The 23,019-nt window shown below is 46.0% G+C and overlaps 1 protein-coding gene across 1 annotated transcript; it reads left to right on the top strand.

The window, feature by feature from the left end:
• The first annotated feature begins 297 nt into the window (after positions 1-297).
• Positions 298-22,816, top strand: LOC123736400 (double-strand-break repair protein rad21 homolog A). The gene is made up of 14 exons (XM_045713183.1): positions 298-431; positions 1,183-1,372; positions 1,962-2,091; positions 2,327-2,426; positions 2,701-2,807; positions 4,511-4,705; positions 5,213-5,335; positions 7,897-8,022; positions 10,276-10,499; positions 11,720-11,870; positions 15,475-15,620; positions 17,571-17,753; positions 18,408-18,488; positions 21,730-22,816. The coding sequence occupies exons 2-14, from the start codon at positions 1,229-1,231 to the stop codon at positions 21,919-21,921; spliced, it is 1,902 nt and encodes a 633-aa protein (XP_045569139.1). The 5' UTR covers positions 298-431; positions 1,183-1,228; the 3' UTR covers positions 21,922-22,816.
• Positions 22,817-23,019: the final 203 nt, after the last annotated feature.

The raw sequence follows: 23,019 nt of genomic DNA, 5'->3' as shown, positions 1-23,019 counted from the left end.
GGCTAATCGAATCCGCAAATGTTAAAGTCTGGCTCAGGAGCGAAGCATCTCGTCCTTCTCTATCTTTCACACACATACATTTTAGTCAGTTATCCAGAGCGATTTACAGTAGATAGTGCATACATTTTCATACACACTTGTATTAATCAGATTGCATATTTTATTTTTGCAATAATGGAATTGAAACAATCTGTCCCGCTATCATTGGTCAACGCATATGCATGATTTCCATTTGCAGCTGTCTGTCAACAGGAACAGACTCCTCCTTGGCCATTTTGTTGGCTGTAAACATCCTGCTGATTTTAAAAGGACACTGAGCGGGAGGAAGGCTACTGGCGCCATCTTGACTCTTTTCATGAGTACAACAGGAACACAGTCGCTGGGAGGAATTGCATAATCATTGAGATTTATTTTCAAAGGGGGTACAATCGGTATGTGAAATATATTTTACATTATAAAAAAATCTGATTTGTGAGTTTTGTGATGAGAAATTAGCGTGCACGCCGATTCTTTCTGTACCGGGGCCCTCCTACTTGCTACCGACTAGCGCGCCTGCTAACCGCTACCGAAAAAAAATAAGTGTTTGCAGTTATTGCCCGCCCAGCACCGTCGCTAGTTACAGTGAAATGATGCATCCACGTTTATGATCAATTAGGATTATGTATCATCATGCTTCTCTTCTTGTTTTGTTTACTTTGATATATTTCCTGAAATTGTTGCTAGGATTTCAAGCTAGCTAACTAGCTGTCTTGCTAAGTAAACAGTTAACGTGAGCTAGCATGTTAGCATGCTAGCCTAGCCATGTTCAATCAAAGACCCCAAGTAGTTTATTTTTTTTTCGGACAACTTTTAACTCTCAAGTCCACCAGTACTTGAACATGAGCTACTAACTATATTAATCTCGTTTCAACCAGTACATTAATTCGCTAAGTAAGTTATTTATTAGATTGCAGGGAAGATATTTCTGATTATTGGTATCTTATCGTCCAAAAAGCCAAAAGAGTCGTGAATGAGTCTGATCTTCAATCCGAAACTACACATTTTATTTGTCTATATTAGCTACAACTACCGTCTATTTTGCATGGCGAATTTTCTACCCCCAAAAGTTAAGCTACCTAAACATTTTTGAAAAAGTTGCTATTTCACATTTTAAAGCTTTACATACTGCTTTGTCTATTCCAGGTGCTCTTACCCCCGGTTCTTCAAGAGCTAGCAACCAACCGGGGAAATGTTCTACGCCCACTTTGTCCTGTCCAAACGTGGGCCTCTGGCCAAGATCTGGCTAGCGGCCCACTGGGACAAGAAGCTGACCAAGGCTCATGTGTTTGAATGTAACCTGGAGAGCAGCGTTGAGAGCATCATCTGTCCCAAGGTAAAGGGGAAGCCTATCTAGCCGATATCATCATTCATGTCTCTGTTGAATGTCCTTACACAATGAAAGGCCCGTTGCTTAAAGGCCCAGTCTGAGAAGTCAGTCTCATCCCTCCGCCATTCATTAGACGTCCCCATTGGCTATCCTTTATTCCCGCTTTGACCAATCCAATAGTTTCAGATCTACGTGTGGAAGTAGAAGACAAGGGTCTAATGATGGAACTAGGTAGTGACCAGATTAGAACCAGGCCGATTGACTGATAATACTGCATGCATCAAGTTAACATTACCTTGGTAGTGACCACAGCTACTGGGTACAGCTACTGGGGGAAGCTTGCGGTGGACTGTTCTACAGACGATAATGATGTAATGTTACCTATGACGTCTCCTCCCTGATGTGATCCATGGGACCTGTTCAGGAGAGCACATCTTTACGCAACGTTCATTTAGAAGTCACATTTTGTTGACCAGAAATGATTGTCAGATAGAATAGGGAATCATATCGTCTCTCTTCATTCTGTTTCAACAGCGTTCAGAACGTTTCACCACACTGAATACACCCATTGTTCTGTCTCCCTCCCCCCTCCTAGGTGAAGATGGCGCTGAGGACCTCAGGTCACCTCCTGCTCGGTGTGGTGAGGATATACAACAGGAAGGCCAAGTACCTCCTGGCTGACTGTAATGAAGCCTTCATCAAGATCAAGATGGCTTTCAGACCAGGTATGTAGCTCGGCTCTTATTATGGGACTAGGAAATAAGATTAATCAACATGGCTTTCAGACCAGGTATGTAGCTCGGGTCTTATGTGACTAGGAATAAGCTAAATCAACATGGCTTTCAGACCAGGTACTCGACTAGGAATAAACCTGAAGAGATCAGGAGTTTGAGCGGCTGGTGATCCTAGCCTTACTGACTGTTTGTTTGCTCACCACTCTGTCTGGCTGCTGCCCTCCAGGTGTGGTGGATCTGCCAGAGGAGAACAGAGAGGCTGCCTACAACGCCATCACCCTGCCTGAGGATTTCCATGACTTTGACCAACCCTTACCTGACCTTGAGTAAGTCATACATATAGGTGATATATATATTGTCTATGGAGGAAGTTCCCTCCCAATACAACCCTACACAGCCCTCCCAGGAAGAGGACTGTTGCTATTGTAACAGGTAACTAATGAGGTTGCAAATCAACAAACGAGTATTCTCCTAATTTTAGGAGACCCCGTCCCTTCCAACCAAATACAGATTGTACTCGGTCCATCTGACATAAGGAACAGTGATATGCAGCTATAATGAGCTGAGTTGAAAGGTTAACACTACCTGTTGTTTCCACAGTGACATAGATGTAGCCCAGCAGTTCACCCTGAACCAGAGCAGAGTGGAGGAGATCACCATGAGGGAGGAGGTGGGGAACCTCAGCCTCATGCAGGACAATGACTTTGGTACGGTGCTGTCAGTCAATATTCCTGGGTATTGTTAGACATGCTCCGGTACTTTGGCAACCAAAGAAAGTGTGTATATATATATTTATTTAACCTCCCGCCTTTGGCTTGATGTCAATCTGGTGTTTCATACATGGATAATCTGAGCAGAATTACTCATACCTCAATTAGCTGTGAAATCCCTAGTTTCAAAGCAACTTTTAAAAAAAATTGTAACTGTGCCATGCCACATTTACCCTACATTTCCCCACGTGGGCCAGCCCCTAGCAATTTTAGTTCTAGCCAATGAGCTTCAGCTCCTCACATTCGTGATGTAGTACACCATTTTAGTTCTAGCCAATGAGCTTCAGCTCCTCACATTCGTGACGTAGTACTCAATTTTAGTGCACCGCTTTTGGCTCGTGCGTGCTACTTTCAGAACTACTGGCTAAAAAGTGTACAAAGTACCTGAGAATCTCTTTAACTGGGTTATGGATCGGTACTGTATATGCAGCAGCAAGTCCTGTTCATAATACACAACATTGTATTTCCCTGTAAAATAACAACTATTGGGAATGCAGATCTAAAACTAAGTCATACATTCTCATAATGCTAACTAGGTTACTATGGTTACTGAGCTGGAGACATTCTCATAATGCTAACTAGGTTACTATGGTTACTGAGCTGGAGACATTCTCATAATGCTAACTAGGTTACTATGGTTACTGAGCTGGAGACATTCTCATAATGCTAACTAGGTTACTATGGTTACTGAGCTGGAGACATTCTCATAATGCTAACTAGGTTACTATGGTTACTGAGCTGGAGACATTCTCATAATGCTAACTAGGTTACTATGGTTACTGAGCTGGAGACATTCTCATAATGCTAACTAGGTTACTATGGTTACTGAGCTGGAGACATTCTCATAATGCTAACTAGGTTACTATGGTTACTGAGCTGGAGACATTCTCATAATGCTAACTAGGTTACTATGGTTACTGAGCTGGAGACATTCTCATAATGCTAACTAGGTTACTATGGTTACTGAGCTGGAGACATTCTCATAATGCTAACTAGGTTACTATGGTTACTGAGCTGGAGACATTCTCATAATGCTAACTAGGTTACTATGGTTACTGAGCTGGAGACATTCTCATAATGCTAACTAGGTTACTATGGTTACTGAGCTGGAGACATTCTCATAATGCTAACTAGGTTACTATGGTTACTCAGCTGGAGACATTCTCATAATGCTAACTAGGTTACTATGGTTACTGAGCTGGAGACATTCTCATAATGCTAACTAGGTTACTATGGTTACTGAGCTGGAGACATTCTCATAATGCTAACTAGGTTACTATGGTTACTCAGCTGGAGACATTCTCGTCATTTTACATTTTTTAAATTTTACCTTTTATTTAACCAGGCAAGTCTGTTAAGAACAAATTCTTATTTTCAATGACGGCCTACCGGGGAACAGTGGGTTAACTGCCTTGTTCAGGGGGCAGAACGACAGATTTTTACCTTGTCAGCTCTGGGGATTCAATCCAGCAACCTTTCAGGTTACAAGTCCAATGCTCTAACCACTAGGCTACCTGCCGCCCCCAACTAGGTTTCTAAGCTGGACACATACATTTTACCTTACATCACATTATCCCATCTCTTTGCCATTGGCTTTCCATGTATTGTAACAACCCTCTGTGTCCCTCCCTCGCTCCCAGCTGACTTTGGCATGGATGACCGTGAGATGATGAGGGTAGAGGGAGGCTTTGAAGAGGACATCATCCATGGAGCGACAGCCTCTAATCTGCTACTGGAGGCTGAGCCTGGGCCTGCTCACCTGCCGGACAAGTCCAACCACCTAGAGTACGACGACTTTGGAGACACCATGGAGAACAACGAAGGAGGAATGCTGGGTAGGGATGGGGGGGATGCTGGGAAACCGCCATATAGTGTTGACTGTCTGTGCTCTTAGGGAGGGAGGGGAGGGGGGAAATGCTGGGTAGAGGGGAATGTTGGGGGGATGCTGGGAAACCGCCATAGTGTTGACTGTCTGTGCTCTTAGGGAGGGAGGGGAGGGGAATGCTGGGAAACCGACATATAGTGTTGACTGCTCTTAGTGAGGGAGGGGAATGCTGGGTAGAGGGGAATGTTGGGTAGGGAGGGAGGGGAATGCTGGGAAACCGACATAGTGTTGACTGTCTGTGCTCTTAGGGAGGGGAATGCTGGGTAGAGAGGGGAATGCTGGGAAACCGCCATATAGTGTTGACTGTCTCTGTGCTTTTAAGCTGTGTGTTTTTATGTGAAGGATTAATATAGTACTATTCTAAATTCAGAGTAATGAGATGACCGCAGTCAATGTTTTATCACCCCCAAAATGGTTTGTTCCGGAGCTTGAACCGTGTTTTGTCTCGTTTGTCCAGTGGATAAACTACTGTCCCAAGAAGATGGGGGTGGTATATTTGACGACCCTCCAGCCATCACAGAGAGCGTGATTCCCCCAGACCATGGAGACGATGAGGACGACTTTGACAACCTACAGTCACGTACGTTCTTTAACCAGACCGATGTCGTCATTTAAATCTGTTTCTCTCTCTCTTTCTCTCTCTTTCTCTCTCTTTCTCTCTCTCTTTCTCTCTTTCTCTCTCTCTTTCTTTCTCTCTAGAGTCAGAAAGAAAGGGATAACGAATCGGTGTGTTGTCCATTAGGGCGTACCGTAGCAAATACGTTTCCCAGCAGAAAACAAACACCTGTTTTCTTATTTGACAAGTTCAGGTAGTACCTCGCTGTTTCAAAACGTTTTCTCCCTACTGAACACTACCCGGATCACAGGCTTGTGTGTGTTGTTATCGATTAACCATGACACCATTAAAACTACAGTTGAAGTGGGAAGTTTACATACACCTTAGTCAAATACATATAAACTCAGTTTTTCACAATTCCTGACATTTAATCCTAGTAAAAATTCCCTGTCTTAGGTCAGTTAGGATCACCACTTTATTTTAAGAATGTGAAATGTCAGAATAATAGTAGAGAGAATGATTTATTTCAGCTTTTATTTCTTTCATCACATTCCCAGTGGGTCAGAAGTTTACATACACTCAATTAGTATTTGGTAGCATTGCCTTTAAATTGTTTAATTTGGGTCAAACGTTTCGGGTAGCATTCCACAAGCTTCCCACAATAAGTTGGGTGAATTTTGGCCCATTCCTCCTGACAGCTGGTGTAACTGAGTCAGGTTTGTAGGCCTCCTTGCTTGCACACGGTTTTTAAGTTCTGCCCACATTTTCTATGGGATTGAGGTCAGGGCTTTGTGATGGCCACTCCAGTATCTTGACTTTGTTCTTGACTTTGTAATTGTCCATTTGGAAGACCCATTTGCGACCAAGCTTTAACTTCCTGACTGATGTCTTGAGATGTTGCTTCAATATATCCACATCATTTTCATTCCTCATGATGCCATCTATTTTGTGAAGTGCACCAGACCCTCCTGCAGCAAAGCACCCCCACAACATGATGCTGCCACCCCCATGCTTCACGGTTGGGATGGTGTTCTAGGGCTTGCAAGCCTCCCCCTTTTTCCTCCAAACATAACGATGGTCATTATGGCCAAACAGTTCTAATTTTGTTTCATCAGACCAGAGGACATTTCTCCAAAAACTACGATCTTTGTCCCCATGTGCAGATGCAAACCGTAGTCTGGCTTTTTTATGGCGGTTTTGGAGCAGTGGCTTCTTCCTTGCTGAGCGGCCTTTCAGGTTATGTTGATATAGGACTCGTTTTACTGTGGATATAGATACTTTTATACCTGTTTCCTCCAGCATCTTCACAAGGTCCTTTGCTGTTGTTCTGGGATTGATTTGCGCTTTTCGCACCAAGATACGTTCATCTCTAGGAGACAGAACGCGTCTCCTTCCTGAGTGGTATGACGGCTGCATGGTCCCATGGTGTTTATACTTGCATACTATAGTTTGTACAGATGAATGTGGTACCTTCAGGCGTTTGGAAATTGTTCCCAAGGATGAACCAGACTTGTGGAGGTCTACAATTCTTTTTCTGAGGTCTTGACTGATTTCTTTTGATTTTCCCATGATGTCAAGCAATGAGGCACTGAGTTTGAAGGTAGGCCTTGAAATACATCCACAGGTACACCTCCAATTGACTCAAATTATGTCAATTAGCCTATCAGAAGCTTCTAAAGCCATGACATACTTTTCTGGAATGTTCCAAGCTGTTTAAAGACAAAGTCAACTTCTGTAAACTTCTGACCCACTGGAATTGTGATACAGTGAAATAATCTGTCTGTAAACAATTGTTGGAAAAATTACGTGTCATGCACAAAGTAGATGTCCTAACCAACTTGCTAAAACTATAGTTTGTTAACAAGAAGTTTGTGGAGTGGTTGAAAAACACAAGTTTTAATGACTCCAACCTAAGCGGTATGTAAACTTCTGACTTCAACAGTACATAGAAGCGTGTTATTATCGATTTAACCATGACGGCATTAAAGCTAGCTAGAAGATCATTACTGGAGGCATCACTCCTACTGTATGTTTTAACCATGACGGCATTAAAGCTAGCTAGAAGATCATTACTGGTGTCATCACTCCTACTGTATGTTTTAACCATGACACCATTAAAGCTAGCTAGAAGATCATTACTGGTGTCATCACTCCTACTGTATGTTTTAACCATGACACCATTAAAGCTAGCTAGAACATCATTACTGGTGTCATCACTCCTACTGTATGTTTTAACCATGACACCATTAAAGCTAGCTAGAACATCATTACTGGTGTCATCACTCCTACTGTATGTTTTAACCATGACGGCATTAAAGCTAGCTAGAAGATCATTACTGGTGGCATCACTCCTACTGTATGTTTTAACCATGACACCATTAAAGCTAGCTAGAACATCATTACTGGAGGCATCACTCCTACTGTATGTTTTAACCATGACACCATTAAAGCTAGCTAGAAGATCATTACTGGTGTCATCACTCCTACTGTATGTTTTAACCATGACACCATTAAAGCTAGCTAGAACACCATTACTGGTGTCATCACTCCTACTGTATGTTTTAAGACGTGTTGTTGTCCCACAGCCGGTCCAGACAGTCCAGACTCCGGCCCGGTCGAGCCCCTGCCGGCCATGCAGGACCAGACGGAGCAGACCACTCTGGTCCACAATGAGGAGGAGGCTTTTGCCCTGGAGCCCATCGACATCACTGGTGAGCAGCTCCACTCTGTCAGAATACTGTAGAAACACAACCAAAAGCACTTCTCTTTCATTGACTGTTAAAATCTAAATCTGCTATAAATATACTGCTGTGAAAAAGCATTTGCCCCCATTTCTGATTTTCATTTTTTTTTTTTAGCATATTTCTGATCCTGAATGTTATCAGATCTTCAACCAAAACCTGATTATTAGATAACGGAAACCAGAGTTTACAAATAACAAGGAAAAATTATTTATTTTATTAACAAAGTTACGCAACACCCAATTCCCCTGTGGGGGAAAAAAAGTAGTTGCCCCCTTTACACTCAATAACTGGATGTGACACCTTTATCTGCAATGACTTCCTGTAGTTGTTGATCAGTCTCTCACATCGCTGTGGAGGAATTCTGTCCCGTTTCTTCCATGCAGAACTGCTTTAACTCGGTGACATTTGTGGCTTTTCAAGCATGAACTGCTCGTTTCAAGTCCTGCCACAACATCTCAAATTGGGATTAGATCTGGACTTTGACTAGGCCGTTCCAAAACGTCAAATGTGTTGCTTCGTTCACCATTTTCATGTAGACTTGATTGTGATGTTTTGGATCATTGTCTTGCTGCATGACTCAGCTGTGCTTCAGCTCACAGACGGATGGGCCTGACGTTCTCCTGTAGAATTCTTCCATACAGAGGAGAATTCATGGTTCCTTCTAATTGAGGCAAGTCGTCCAGGTCCTGAGGCAGCAAATCGTCCCCAAACCGTCTCACTACCACCACCATGCTGGACTGTTGGTATACGTTTCTTACTGTGGAATGCAGTGTTTGGTTGAAAAATTGTTACAATTTGAAGTTTTATTGAGTGTAAGGAGGAAATTACTTTTTCACAGGGGAGTTGGGTGTTGCATAACTTTGTTAGTTAAACAAATATAAATATATATATATATATATTTTTTTTTTCTAAACTCTGGTTCCCTTTATCTAATATTAGGTTTTGGTTGAAAATCTGATAACATTTCAGTGTTAAAAATATGCAAAAAATATACTTCTTCACAGCAAAGGAGTGTTGGGTACTTTTTAATCTGTAGTACTGTAAAAACACAATGACAAGCACTTCAGTTGTCTCAGCTTGTCTGGAACTAAGAGAATAACTCGAGTTTCCTCCGTAATGAAATGCTGACACACAGCTGATTGACACCACAGGGACTTGAGATTTTGAAGAATCGCTTTTTCTTTGAATAACTCCAGTCTGGATACGATACCGGGAAATATGCACCCTGCTGGCGAAGAGTCACCTGGTTTATTCTGCTAACGTTTCAGCTATCAAACTTCTCCGTCTGTGGTGAAAGAAACCAAATGTGAAAGAAATAGTGATTTTACTGGGAGAATGACATCCACACTTCTGTCTAGTGGAGAAGGACATCCACACTTCTGTCTAGTGAGCGAGAATGACATCCACACTTCTGTCTAGTGAGCGAGAATGACATCCACACTTCTGTCTAGTGAGCGAGAATGACATCCACACTTCTGTCTAGTGAAGGAGAATGACATCCACACTTCTGTCTAGTGAAGGAGAATGACATCCACACTTCTGTCTAGTGAAGGAGAATGACATCCACACTTCTGTCTAGTGTCTGAGAGTGACAGCCACACTTCTGTCTAGTGTCTGAGAGTGACAGCCACACTTCTGTCTAGTGGAGAAGGACATCCACACTTCTGTCTAGTGAGCGAGAATGACATCCACACTTCTGTCTAGTGAGCGAGAATGACATCCACACTTCTGTCTAGTGAGCGAGAATGACATCCACACTTCTGTCTAGTGAAGGAGAATGACATCCACACTTCTGTCTAGTGAAGGAGAATGACATCCACACTTCTGTCTAGTGAAGGAGAATGACATCCACACTTCTGTCTAGTGTCTGAGAGTGACAGCCACACTTCTGTCTAGTGTCTGAGAGTGACAGCCACACTTCTGTCTAGTGTCTGAGAGTGACAGCCACACTTCTGTCTAGTGTCTGAGAGTGACAGCCACACTTCTGTCTAGTGAAGGAGAGTGACAGCCACACTCCTGTCTAGTGAAGGAGAGTGACATCCACACTCCTGTCTAGTGAAGGAGAATGACATCCACACTTCTGTCTAGTGAAGGAGAGTGACATCCACACTCCTGTCTAGTGAAGGAGAGTGACATCCACACTCCTGTCTAGTGAAGGAGAGTGACATCCACACTCCTGTCTAGTGAAGGAGAGTGACATCCACACTTCTGTCTGTCTAGTGAAAGAGACCAAGGCGAAGAGGAAGAGGAAGCTGATTGTCGACAACCTGAAAGAGCTGGACAGTAAGTCGATCCGCGCCCAGCTCAGCGACTACTCTGACATCGTGACCACGTTGGACCTGGCCCCTCCCACCAAGAAGCTGATGATGTGGAAAGAGACGGGAGGAGTGGAGAAACTCTTCTCTCTCCCAGCACAGCCGCTCTGGAACAGCAAACTGTTGAAGGTAAGAGACAGGAGGAGGTCAACACAGATGTGAACACACACAGAACAATGGCCTTTTGGAGATGCAGTTACTGATTAAGATGCATGAAACCATTCACCTTTCAGCTGTATCTCACTAGGTATAGATGAGACTAGACTTCTGAATAAGGTTTACTCTTTAGTAAAATGAGCGGCAGGTAGCCTAGTGGTTAGAGAGGGGAGGCAGGTAGCCTAGTGGTTAGAGGGGGGAGGCAGGTAGCCTAGTGGTTAGAGGGGGAGGCAGGTAGCCTAGTGGTTAGAGGGGGGAGGCAGGTAACCTAGTGGTTAGAGGGGGAAGGCAGGTAGCCTAGTGGTTAGAGAGGGGAGGCAGGTAGCCTAGTGGTTAGAGAGGGGAGGCGGGTAGCCTAGTGGTTAGAGAGGGGAGGCGGGTAGCCTAGTGGTTAGAGGGGGGAGGCGGGTAGCCTAGTGGTTAGAGGGGGAGGCGGGTAGCCTAGTGGTTAGAGGGGGAGGCGGGTAGCCTAGTGGTTAGAGGGGGAGGCAGGTAGCCTAGTGGTTAGAGAGGGGGAGGCAGGTAGCCTAGTGGTTAGAGTGGAGGGACGGCAGGTAGCCTAGTGGTTAGAGGGGGGAGGCAGGTAGCCTAGTGGTTAGAGGGGGGAGGCAGGTAGCCTAGTGGTTAGAGGGGGAGGCAGGTAGCCTAGTGGTTAGAGGGGGAGGCAGGTAGCCTAGTGGTTAGAGGGGGAGGCAGGTAACCTAGTGGTTAGAGGGGGAAGGCAGGTAGCCTAGTGGTTAGAGAGGGAGGCAGGTAGCCTAGTGGTTAGAGGGGGGAGGCAGGTAGCCTAGCGGTTAGAGGGGGGGAGGCAGGTAGCCTAGTGGTTAGAGGGGGGGAGGCAGGTAGCCTAGTGGTTAGAGGGGGGAGGCAGGTAGCCTAGTGGTTAGAGGGGGGGGGAGGCGGGTAGCCTAGCGGTCAGAGTGTTGGACTAATAACCGAAAGGTTGCTGGATCGAATCCCCGAGCTGACAAGGTAAAAATCTGTCGTTCTGCCCCTGAACAAGGCAGTTAACCCACTGTTCCCTGGTAGACCGTCATTATAAATAACAATTTGTTCTTAACTGACTTGCCTCGTTTTTAAATAAAGGTAAAATAACTAAAAACTAGAATAGTCTGGAGGAGGTGTCATTAACTGTCCCTCTGGGACGACTGAAGTCCAGTGGGTTTTAACTGAAATATGTCCTGTGTTGTCAGATGTTCACGCGCTGCCTGACTCCCCTGGTGCCGGATGAGATGAGGAAGAGGAGGAAGGGAGGAGAGGCTGACAGTCTGGATGAGTTCCTCAAGGACCTGGAGAACCCCGAGGTGCCCAGAGAGGAGGCTCTGTCAGGCAGGGACGTTATCGGTAAGTTACCTTCAGCCTTTCACCCCTCATATACTAACCCTGGAGAAGGCTTCCTCCCTGTTTCACCCCTCATATACTAACCCTGGAGAAGGCTGTCTCACCCCTCATATACTAACCCTGGAGAAGGCTTTCTCCATGTTTCACCCCTCATATACTAACCCTGGAGAAGGCTGTCTCACCCCTCATATACTAACCCTGGAGAAGGCTGTCTCACCCCTCATATACTAACCCTGGAGAAGGCTTTCTCCATGTTTCACCCCTCATATACTAACCCTGGAGAAGGCTGTCTCACCCCTCATATACTAACCCTGGAGAAGGCTGTCTCACCCCTCATATACTAACCCTGGAGAAGGCTGTCTCACCCCTCATATACTAACCCTGGAGAAGGCTTTCTCCCTGTCTCACCCCTCATATACTAACCCTGGACAAGGCTTTCTCCATGTCTCACCCCTCATATACTAACCCTGGAGAAGGCTGTCTCCCTGTCTCACCCCTCATATACTAACCCTGGAGAAGGCTTTCTCCATGTTTCACCCCTCATATACTAACCCTGGAGAAGGCTGTCTCCCTGTCTCACCCCTCATATACTAACCCTGGAGAAGGCTTTCTCCATGTTTCACCCCTCATATACTAACCCTGGAGAAGGCTGTCTCACCCCTCATATACTAACCCTGGAGAAGGCTTTCTCCCTGTCTCACCCCTCATATACTAACCCTGGAGAAGGCTGTCTCACCCCTCATATACTAACCCTGGAGAAGGCTTTCTCCCTGTCTCACCCCTCATATACTAACCCTGGAGAAGGCTGTCTCACCCCTCATATACTAACCCTGGAGAAGGCTTTCTCCCTGTCTCACCCCTCATATACTAACCCTGGACAAGGCTTTCTCCGTGTCTCACCCCTCATATACTAACCCTGGAGAAGGCTGTCTCCCTGTCTCACCCCTCATATACTAACCCTGGAGAAGGCTTTCTCCATGTTTCACCCCTCATATACTAACCCTGGAGAAGGCTGTCTCCCTGTCTCACCCCTCATATACTAACCCTGGAGAAGGCTTTCTCCATGTTTCACCCCTCATATACTAACCCTGGAGAAGGCTGTCTCACCCCTCATATACTAACCCTGGAGAAGGCTTTCTCCCTGTCTCACCCCTCATATACTAACCCTGGAGAAGGCTGTCTCACCCCTCATATACTAACCCTGGAGAAGGCTTTCTCCCTGTCTCACCCCTCATATACTAACCCTGGAGAAGGCTGTCTCACCCCTCATATACTAACCCTGGAGAAGGCTGTCTCACCCCTCATATACTAACCCTGGAGAAGGCTGTCTCACCCCTCATATACTAACCCTGGAGAAGGCTGTCTCACCCCTCATATACTAACCCTGGAGAAGGCTTTCTCCATGTCTCACCCCTCATATACTAACCCTGGAGAAGGCTGTCTCACCCCTCATATACTAACCCTGGAGAAGGCTGTCTCACCCCTCATATACTAACCCTGGAGAAGGCTTTCTCCATGTCTCACCCCTCATATACTAACCCTGGAGAAGGCTTTCTCCCTGTCTCACCCCTCATATACTAACCCTGGAGAAGGCTGTCTCACCCCTCATATACTAACCCTGGAGAAGGCTTTCTCCATGTTTCACCCCTCATATACTAACCCTGGAGAAGGCTTTCTCCATGTTTCACCCCTCATATACTAACCCTGGAGAAGGCTGTCTCACCCCTCATATACTAACCCTGGAGAAGGCTTTCTCCCTGTCTCACCCCTCATATACTAACCCTGGAGAAGGCTTTCTCCCTGTCTCACCCCTCATATACTAACCCTGGAGAAGGCTGTCTCACCCCTCATATACTAACCCTGGAGAAGGCTGTCTCACCCCTCATATACTAACCCTGGAGAAGGCTGTCTCACCCCTCATATACTAACCCTGGAGAAGGCTGTCTCACCCCTCATATACTAACCCTGGAGAAGGCTTTCTCCCTGTCTCACCCCTCATATACTAACCCTGGAGAAGGCTGTCTCACCCCTCATATACTAACCCTGGAGAAGGCTTTCTCCCTGTCTCACCCCTCATATACTAACCCTGGAGAAGGCTGTCTCACCCCTCATATACTAACCCTGGAGAAGGCTGTCTCACCCCTCATATACTAACCCTGGAGAAGGCTGTCTCACCCCTCATATACTAACCCTGGAGAAGGCTGTCTCCCCCCTCATATACTAACCCTGGAGAAGGCTTTCTCCCTGTCTCACCCCTCATATACTAACCCTGGAGAAGGCTTTCTCCATGTCTCACCCCTCATATACTAACCCTGGAGAAGGCTGTCTCACCCCTCATATACTAACCCTGGAGAAGGCTTTCTCCCTGTCTCACCCCTCATATACTAACCCTGGAGAAGGCTGTCTCACCCCTCATATACTAACCCTGGACAAGGCTGTCTCACCCCTCATATACTAACCCTGGAGAAGGCTGTCTCACCCCTCATATACTAACCCTGGAGAAGGCTGTCTCCCTGTCTCACCCCTCATATACTAACCCTGGAGAAGGCTGTCTCACCCCTCATATACTAACCCTGGAGAAGGCTGTCTCACCCCTCATATACTAACCCTGGAGAAGGCTTTCTCCCTGTCTCACCCCTCATATACTAACCCTGGAGAAGGCTGTCTCACCCCTCATATACTAACCCTGGAGAAGGCTTTCTCCATGTCTCACCCCTCATATACTAACCCTGGAGAAGGCTGTCTCACCCCTCATATACTAACCCTGGAGAAGGCTTTCTCCATGTCTCACCCCTCATATACTAACCCTGGAGAAGGCTGTCTCCCTCTCTCACCCCTCATATACTAACCCTAGAGAAGGCTGTCTAACCCCTCATATACTAACCCTGGAGAAGGCTTTCTCCCTGTCTCACCCCTCATATACTAACCCTGGAGAAGGCTGTCTCCATGTCTCACCCCTCATATACTAACCCTGGAGAAGGCTGTCTCACCCCTCATATACTAACCCTGGAGAAGGCTGTCTCACCCCTCATATACTAACCCTGGACAAGGCTGTCTCACCCCTCATATACTAACCCTGGAGAAGGCTGTCTCACCCCTCATATACTAACCCTGGAGAAGGCTTTCTCCATGTTTCACCCCTCATATACTAACCCTGGAGAAGGCTGTCTCACCCCTCATATACTAACCCTGGAGAAGGCTGTCTCACCCCTCATATACTAACCCTGGAGAAGGCTTTCTCCATGTCTCACCCCTCATATACTAACCCTGGAGAAGGCTGTCTCACCCCTCATATACTAACCCTGGAGAAGGCTGTCTCACCCCTCATATACTAACCCTGGAGAAGGCTGTCTCACCCCTCATATACTAACCCTGGACAAGGCTTTCTCCCTGTCTCACCCCTCATATACTAACCCTGGAGAAGGCTGTCTCCCTGTCTCACCCCTCATATACTAACCCTGGAGAAGGCTGTCTCCCTGTTTCACCCCTCATATACTAACCCTGGAGAAGGCTGTCTCTGTTTCTCTCCTCAGACCAGACCATCATGGACATCTGGTTGTTCCTCTGTCATTATCAACCCTGTCTCTCTCTCTCTCTCTCTCCTCAGACCAGACCATCATGGAGGAACCCAGTATGCTGCAGGCCTCAGCCATGGAGGGTAGTAGGACCACCCTGGATGAGTCTGTCATGCCACCACCATCCACCCCACACGGACTCAAACACAAGGCCCACGACAAGGAGGCTGGCCTGCCTGTGAGTACTGATGCTTTCATTCAGGAGACTGGGATATCAGCCTTTCCCCCCCCACTGCTGTTACAGTTGATTGGGATATCAGCCTTTCCCCCCCACTGCTGTTACAGTTGATTGGGATATCAGCCTTTCCCCCCCACTGCTGTTACAGTTGATTGGGATATCAGCCTCTTTCCCCCCCACTGCTGTTACAGTTGATTGGGATATCAGCCTTTCCCCCACTGCTGTTACAGTTGATTGGGATATCAGCCTTTTTCCCCACTGCTGTTACAGTTGATTGGGATATCAGCCTTCCCCCCCCCACTGCTGTTACAGTTGATTGGGATATCAGCCTTTTTCCCCCCACTGCTGTTACAGTTGATTGGGATATCAGCCTTTTCCCCCCACTGCTGTTACAGTTGATTGGGATATCAGCCTTTCCCCCCCACTGCTGTTACAGTTGATTGGGATATCAGCCTCTTTCCCCCCCACTGCTGTTACAGTTGATTGGGATATCAGCCTTTCCCCCCCCACTGCTGTTACAGTTGATTGGGATATCAGCCTCTTTCCCCCCACTGCTGTTACAGTTGATTGGGATATCAGCCTTTCCCCCCACTGCTGTTACAGTTGATTGGGATATCAGCCTTTTTCCCCACTGCTGTTACAGTTGATTGGGATATCAGCCTTCCCCCCCCACTGCTGTTACAGTTGATTGGGATATCAGCCTTTTTCCCCCCACTGCTGTTACAGTTGATTGGGATATCAGCCTTTTCCCCCCACTGCTGTTACAGTTGATTGGGATATCAGCCTTTTCCCCCCCACTGCTGTTACAGTTGATTGGGATATCAGCCTTTCCCCCACTGCTGTTACAGTTGATTGGGATATCAGCCTTTTCCCCCCACTGCTGTTACAGTTGATTGGGATATCAGCCTTCCCCCCCCACTGCTGTTACAGTTGATTGGGATATCAGCCTTCCCCCCCCCACTGCTGTTACAGTTGATTGGGATATCAGCCTTTTCCCCCCCACTGCTGTTACAGTTGATTGGGATATCAGCCTTTTCCCCCCACTGCTGTTACAGTTGATTGGGATATCAGCCTTTTTCCCCCCACTGCTGTTACAGTTGATTGGGATATCAGCCTTTTCCCCCCACTGCTGTTACAGTTGATTGGGATATCAGCCTTTTCCCCCCCCACTGCTGTTACAGTTGATTGGGATATCAGCCTCTTTCCCCCCCACTGCTGTTACAGTTGATTGGGATATCAGCCTTTTCCCCCCCACTGCTGTTACAGTTGATTGGGATATCAGCCTCTTTCCCCCCCACTGCTGTTACAGTTGATTGGGATATCAGCCTTTTCCCCCCCACTGCTGTTACAGTTGATTGGGATATCAGCCTTTTCCCCCCACTGCTGTTACAGTTGATTGGGATATCAGCCTTCCCCCCCACTGCTGTTACAGTTGATTGGGATATCAGCCTTCCCCCCCCACTGCTGTTACAGTTGATTGGGATATCAGCCTTTTCCCCCCCACTGCTGTTACAGTTGATTGGGATATCAGCCTTTCCCCCCCCACTGCTGTTACAGTTGATTGGGATATCAGCCTCTTTCCCCCCCCCACTGCTGTTCCAGTTGATTTTCCGCGTGTGAGGAATATAGCACATTAGAAGTCTTAATCACAACAAGCTGTAAAAACACCATTAAACTGGACATGGAACAACCAGCCAGCAATGGAATCAGTCATGTTTTGTCCATCTCCTGTGACTAGTTGTCTTACCTACTGTAGACGGATGCACCTGGTTTTATGTCTCTGGATCAGAGAATCTGCTACATTTACTAACATGTTAAACGACGTGTGTAAACCCCCCCCCAATAATAACAGCAAGGTGTATATAAATGTATTCAACAACCAGTAATGAAATGGTTGATGGTTTTGTCTACCTCTGACTTGTTCTGGTATGTTTTCCTGTCCATTTTAAGATGGGAGCCCAGGAGCCTCAGGCTGATCAGTCAGTCCTCTCGTTAGCTCAGGCTGATCACTCAGTCCTCTCCATGGCCCAGGTAGACCTGCCCCCAGAGGAGAGCCTCAATCTCACACAGCTGGTGCCTGAACTGGACCTGCTGGACAAGGAGAAGAAGGACAAGGATGACAGTGATGAGGAGGTGAGTGGTGGAGGGGGAGGAGTATAGACTGGGGGAGGAGTATAGACTGGGGGAGGAGTATAGACTGGGGGAGGAGTATAGACTGGGGGAGGAGTATAGACTGGGGGAGGGTAGAGGCTGGGGAAGGGGGGTAGAGGCTGGGGGAGGAGGGAGGGTAGAGACTGGGGGAGGGTAGAGGGGGTAGAGGCTGGGGGGGGTAGAGGGGGTAGAGGCTGGGGGAGAGGAGGAGGGGGTAGAGGCTGGGGGAAGGGGGTAGAGGTTGGGGGAGGGGAGGGAGGGTAGAGGCTGGGGGAGGAGGGGGGGTAGAGGTTGGGGGAGGGGAGGGAGGGTAGAGGCTGGGGGAGAGGAGGGAGGGTAGAGGCTGGGGGAGAGGAGGGAGGGTAGAGGCTGGGGGAGAGGAGGGAGGGTAGAGGCTGGGGGAAGGGGGTAGAGGCTGGGGGGGAGGAGGGAGGGTAGAGGCTGGGGGAAGGGGGTAGAGGCTGGGGGAGGAGGGGGGGGTAGAGGCTGGGGGAAGGGGAGGGAGGGTAGAGGCTGGGGGAGAGGAGGGAGGGTAGAGGCTGGGGGAGAGGAGGGAGGGTAGAGGCTGGGGGAGAGGAGGGTAGAGGCTGGGGGACCTTGGGGTCCTGCGTGTTTTCAGAGTGTTCCTGTGTGCAGGAGGAGGAGGGGGATCCAACCCAGGACCAGGAGGAGAAGAGATGGAACAAGAGGACTCAGCAGATGCTGCATGGCCTTCAGGTAAACAAACATGGTGTTGTTCACTTCTTTAGGTAAACAAACATGGTGTTGTTCACTTGTTCAGGTAAACAAACATGGTGTTATTCACTTGTTCAGGTAAACAAACATGGTGTTATTCACTTGTTCAGGTAAACAAACATGGTGTTATTCACTTGTTCAGGTAAACAAACATGGTGTTGTTCACTTGTTCAGGTAAACAAACATGGTGTTGTTCAGGTAAACAAACATGGTGTTGTTCAGGTAAACAAACATGGTGTTGTTCAGGTAAACAAACATGGTGTTGTTCAGGTAAACAAACATGGTGTTGTTCAGGTAAACAAACATGGTGTTATTCACTTGTTCAGGTAAACAAACATGGTGTTGTTCACTTGTTCAGGTAAACAAACATGGTGTTGTTCACTTGTTCAGGTAAACAAACATGGTGTTGTTCAGGTAAACAAACATGGTGTTGTTCAGGTAAACAAACATGGTGTTGTTCAGGTAAACAAACATGGTGTTGTTCAGGTAAACAAACATGGTGTTGTTCAGGTAAACAAACATGGTGTTGTTCAGGTAAACAAACATGGTGTTGTTCAGGTAAACAAACATGGTGTTGTTCACTTCTTTAGGTAAACAAACATGGTGTTGTTCACTTGTTCAGGTAAACAAACATGGTGTTATTCACTTGTTCAGGTAAACAAACATGGTGTTATTCACTTGTTCAGGTAAACAAACATGGTGTTATTCACTTGTTCAGGTAAACAAACATGGTGTTGTTCACTTGTTCAGGTAAACAAACATGGTGTTGTTCAGGTAAACAAACATGGTGTTGTTCAGGTAAACAAACATGGTGTTGTTCAGGTAAACAAACATGGTGTTGTTCAGGTAAACAAACATGGTGTTGTTCAGGTAAACAAACATGGTGTTGTTCAGGTAAACAAACATGGTGTTATTCACTTGTTCAGGTAAACAAACATGGTGTTGTTCACTTGTTCAGGTAAACAAACATGGTGTTGTTCAGGTAAACAAACATGGTGTTGTTCAGGTAAACAAACATGGTGTTGTTCAGGTAAACAAACATGGTGTTGTTCAGGTAAACAAACATGGTGTTGTTCAGGTAAACAAACATGGTGTTGTTCAGGTAAACAAACATGGTGTTGTTCAGGTAAACAAACATGGTGTTGTTCAGGTAAACAAACATGGTGTTGTTCAGGTAAACAAACATGGTGTTGTTCAGGTAAACAAACATGGTGTTGTTCAGGTAAACAAACATGGTGTTGTTCAGGTAAACAAACATGGTGTTGTTCAGGTAAACAAACATGGTGTTGTTCAGGTAAACAAACATGGTGTTGTTCAGGTAAACAAACATGGTGTTGTTCAGGTAAACAAACATGGTGTTGTTCAGGTAAACAAACATGGTGTTGTTCAGGTAAACAAACATGGTGTTGTTCAGGTAAACAAACATGGTGTTGTTCAGGTAAACAAACATGGTGTTGTTCAGGTAAACAAACATGGTGTTGTTCAGGTAAACAAACATGGTGTTGTTCAGGTAAACAAACATGGTGTTGTTCAGGTAAACAAACATGGTGTTGTTCAGGTAAACAAACATGGTGTTGTTCAGGTAAACAAACATGGTGTTGTTCAGGTAAACAAACATGGTGTTGTTCAGGTAAACAAACATGGTGTTGTTCAGGTAAACAAACATGGTGTTGTTCAGGTAAACAAACATGGTGTTGTTCAGGTAAACAAACATGGTGTTGTTCAGGTAAACAAACATGGTGTTGTTCAGGTAAACAAACATGGTGTTGTTCAGGTAAACAAACATGGTGTTGTTCAGGTAAACAAACATGGTGTTGTTCAGGTAAACAAACATGGTGTTGTTCAGGTAAACAAACATGGTGTTGTTCAGGTAAACAAACATGGTGTTGTTCAGGTAAACAAACATGGTGTTGTTCAGGTAAACAAACATGGTGTTGTTCAGGTAAACAAACATGGTGTTGTTCAGGTAAACAAACATGGTGTTGTTCAGGTAAACAAACATGGTGTTGTTCAGGTAAACAAACATGGTGTTGTTCAGGTAAACAAACATGGTGTTGTTCAGGTAAACAAACATGGTGTTGTTCAGGTAAACAAACATGGTGTTGTTCAGGTAAACAAACATGGTGTTGTTCAGGTAAACAAACATGGTGTTGTTCAGGTAAACAAACATGGTGTTGTTCAGGTAAACAAACATGGTGTTGTTCAGGTAAACAAACATGGTGTTGTTCACTTGTTCAGGTAAACAAACATGGTGTTGTTCAGGTAAACAAACATGGTGTTGTTCACTTGTTCAGGTAAACAAACATGGTGTTGTTCAGGTAAACAAACATGGTGTTGTTCACTTGTTCAGGTAAACAAACATGGTGTTATTCACTTCTTTAGGTAGGTAAACAAACTATGCTAATGTTCTGTTTGAAATTAGAGGTACATAATATCACATTTCCATGTGGAAAACGGGTCCGTATTCTGATAATGGCTTTTCATGCTCATCTGGTTGTCTGGAGGCGACTGACTGACTTCATATCTTAGCAGTCATTCCATCATCTCTTACTTGGACGACCCCCTGTCTCCTGGGTCGGTCTGTGTTCTAGTCGGACGACCCCCTGGGTCGGTCTGTGTTCTAGTCGGACGACCCCCTGGGTCGGTCTGTGTTCTAGTCGGACGACCCCCTGTCCCCTGGGTCGGTCTGTGTTCTAGTTGGACGACCCCCTGTCTCCTGGGTCGGTCTGTGTTCTAGTTGGACGACCCCTGTCCCCTGGGTCGGTCTGTGTTCTAGTTGGACGACCCCCTGTCCCCTGGGTCGGTCTGTGTTCTAGTCGGACGACCCCCTGGGTCGGTCTGTGTTCTAGTCGGACGACCTCCTGTCCCCTGGGTCGGTCTGTGTTCTAGTCGGACGACCCCCTGTCCCCTGGGTCGGTCTGAGTTCTAGTTGGACGACCCCCCTGTCTCCTGGGTCGGTCTGTGTTCTAGTCGGACGACCCCCTGGGTCGGTCTGTGTTCTAGTCGGACGACCCCCTGTCCCCTGTCCCCTGGGTCGGTCTGTGTTCTAGTTGGACGACCCCCTGTCCCCTGGGTCGGTCTGTGTTCTAGTCGGACGACCCCCTGTCCCCTGGGTCGGTCTGTGTTCTAGTCGGACGACCCCCTGTCCCCTGGGTCGGTCTATCTAGTTAGACAGACCATTGATCAGTAAGGTGCCTGTCTCTCTGTCCTCTCCCCTCTACAGCGAGTCATGGCCAAGACGGGAGCCGAGCAGGTCAGCTTGTTGGAGCTGTGCCGAGACAACAACAAGAAGCAGGCAGCCGCCAAGTTCTACAGTTTCCTGGTTCTGAAGAAACAGCAGGCTATTGAGCTCTACCAGACCGAGCCTTACAGTGACATCATCGCTACAGCCGGACCAAGATTCCACCTTGTTTAGACACTGCCTGAGGTCCGAATGGCACTGGCTCCTACACAGCGCCCTACTTTTCACCAGAGACTTATGGCACCTTTAGGGTTCTGGTCAAAAGTAGTGCACTACATAGGGAATATGGTGCCATTTGGAAATGGCTTTATCACTATTTTTATGTTTTAGAGTTTTTTTTTTTGTGGCCATTTTGGGGTGGGGGGGGGTCCTGAATGCTAACTTTTAAAAGGATTGTACTGCATCTCCACCAACTTAATCATGCAGTATTGTTGTTTTTAAGTGAGAAATGCATTTATTCAGTATATTTATGTTTCCTATCAAGTTCCTTTTTTATTTTGTAAAGCTTTCCGACCACATTTTCGTTTTTTCGGGGGGTTTATTTGTAACAATACATTTCCCACTGATCTGTAATGGTCAAATTCATCAAAAGATAACGCTTCACAAATTTTTGTCTCCAATCAAGAATTCTCCCCCAAAACATTTTTAAGAAGAACATTTTGACGTTCATGTTACTACATACATGCTGTTTGCAGGTACTGTTATATCATGAGAGAAATTGAATAAGTGCTCTTCACCTCAAGTTCTTCCTCATTGCACTTGACATTAAAATCCTGGTTTTCATGAAAACCATTTTGTTTTCTAGATTGTTATTTCTGTTGATAAATTGGCTATATTACAACTAGCATTGAATTGTATTGTTTAGGTGTATAATAATGCCCGTTTTTATTCTCGTTGCGTCACGTTTTTATTTTGTACCTCCACAGCTATTTTTTTTGTTGTTGCATAAAGTAACTAGACGCTTGTACATGTTTCAATGAAAGTTGATGATCCCATGTTTTTAGTCTATGGTTAAAACTAGCTGTTGTGATACTTGTGTAAAGAATTTGAAATAAAAGTGTTTTAATGACTTGGTTATACACTCTGAGCCATTCAGTCTGACTTTGCCAGCTGACTGTCCAAAAATGGCTTGAAATTATTTAATCTTTTAGAGAAATGTGGACTTAAAATAATTGACTTGACAACAAGTTGTGGCTAACTTAAAGGGATACTTAAATATTTTGGCAATGAAGCCTTTTTACCTACTTCTCCAGAGTCCAATGAATTTGTGGA

Source organism: Salmo salar, unplaced genomic scaffold, assembly GCF_905237065.1.
Source record: "Salmo salar unplaced genomic scaffold, Ssal_v3.1, whole genome shotgun sequence".
Taxonomy (NCBI): Eukaryota; Metazoa; Chordata; class Actinopteri; order Salmoniformes; family Salmonidae; genus Salmo; species Salmo salar.
This window is presented reverse-complemented; position numbering and strand designations above follow the sequence as displayed.

What these genes read in the sequence shown, in the direction of transcription:
- LOC123736400 (XM_045713183.1), top strand. Translation starts at nt 1,229, where the DNA reads ATGTTCTACGCCCACTTTGTCCTGTCCAAACGTGGGCCTCTGGCCAAG. An exon ending in AGAGCATCATCTGTCCCAAG is followed by an intron (nt 1,373 to 1,961) that starts GTAAAGGGGAAG and finishes CCCCCCTCCTAG; the next exon opens with GTGAAGATGGCGCTGAGGAC. An exon ending in CTTTGACAACCTACAGTCAC is followed by an intron (nt 5,336 to 7,896) that starts GTACGTTCTTTA and finishes GTTGTCCCACAG; the next exon opens with CCGGTCCAGACAGTCCAGAC.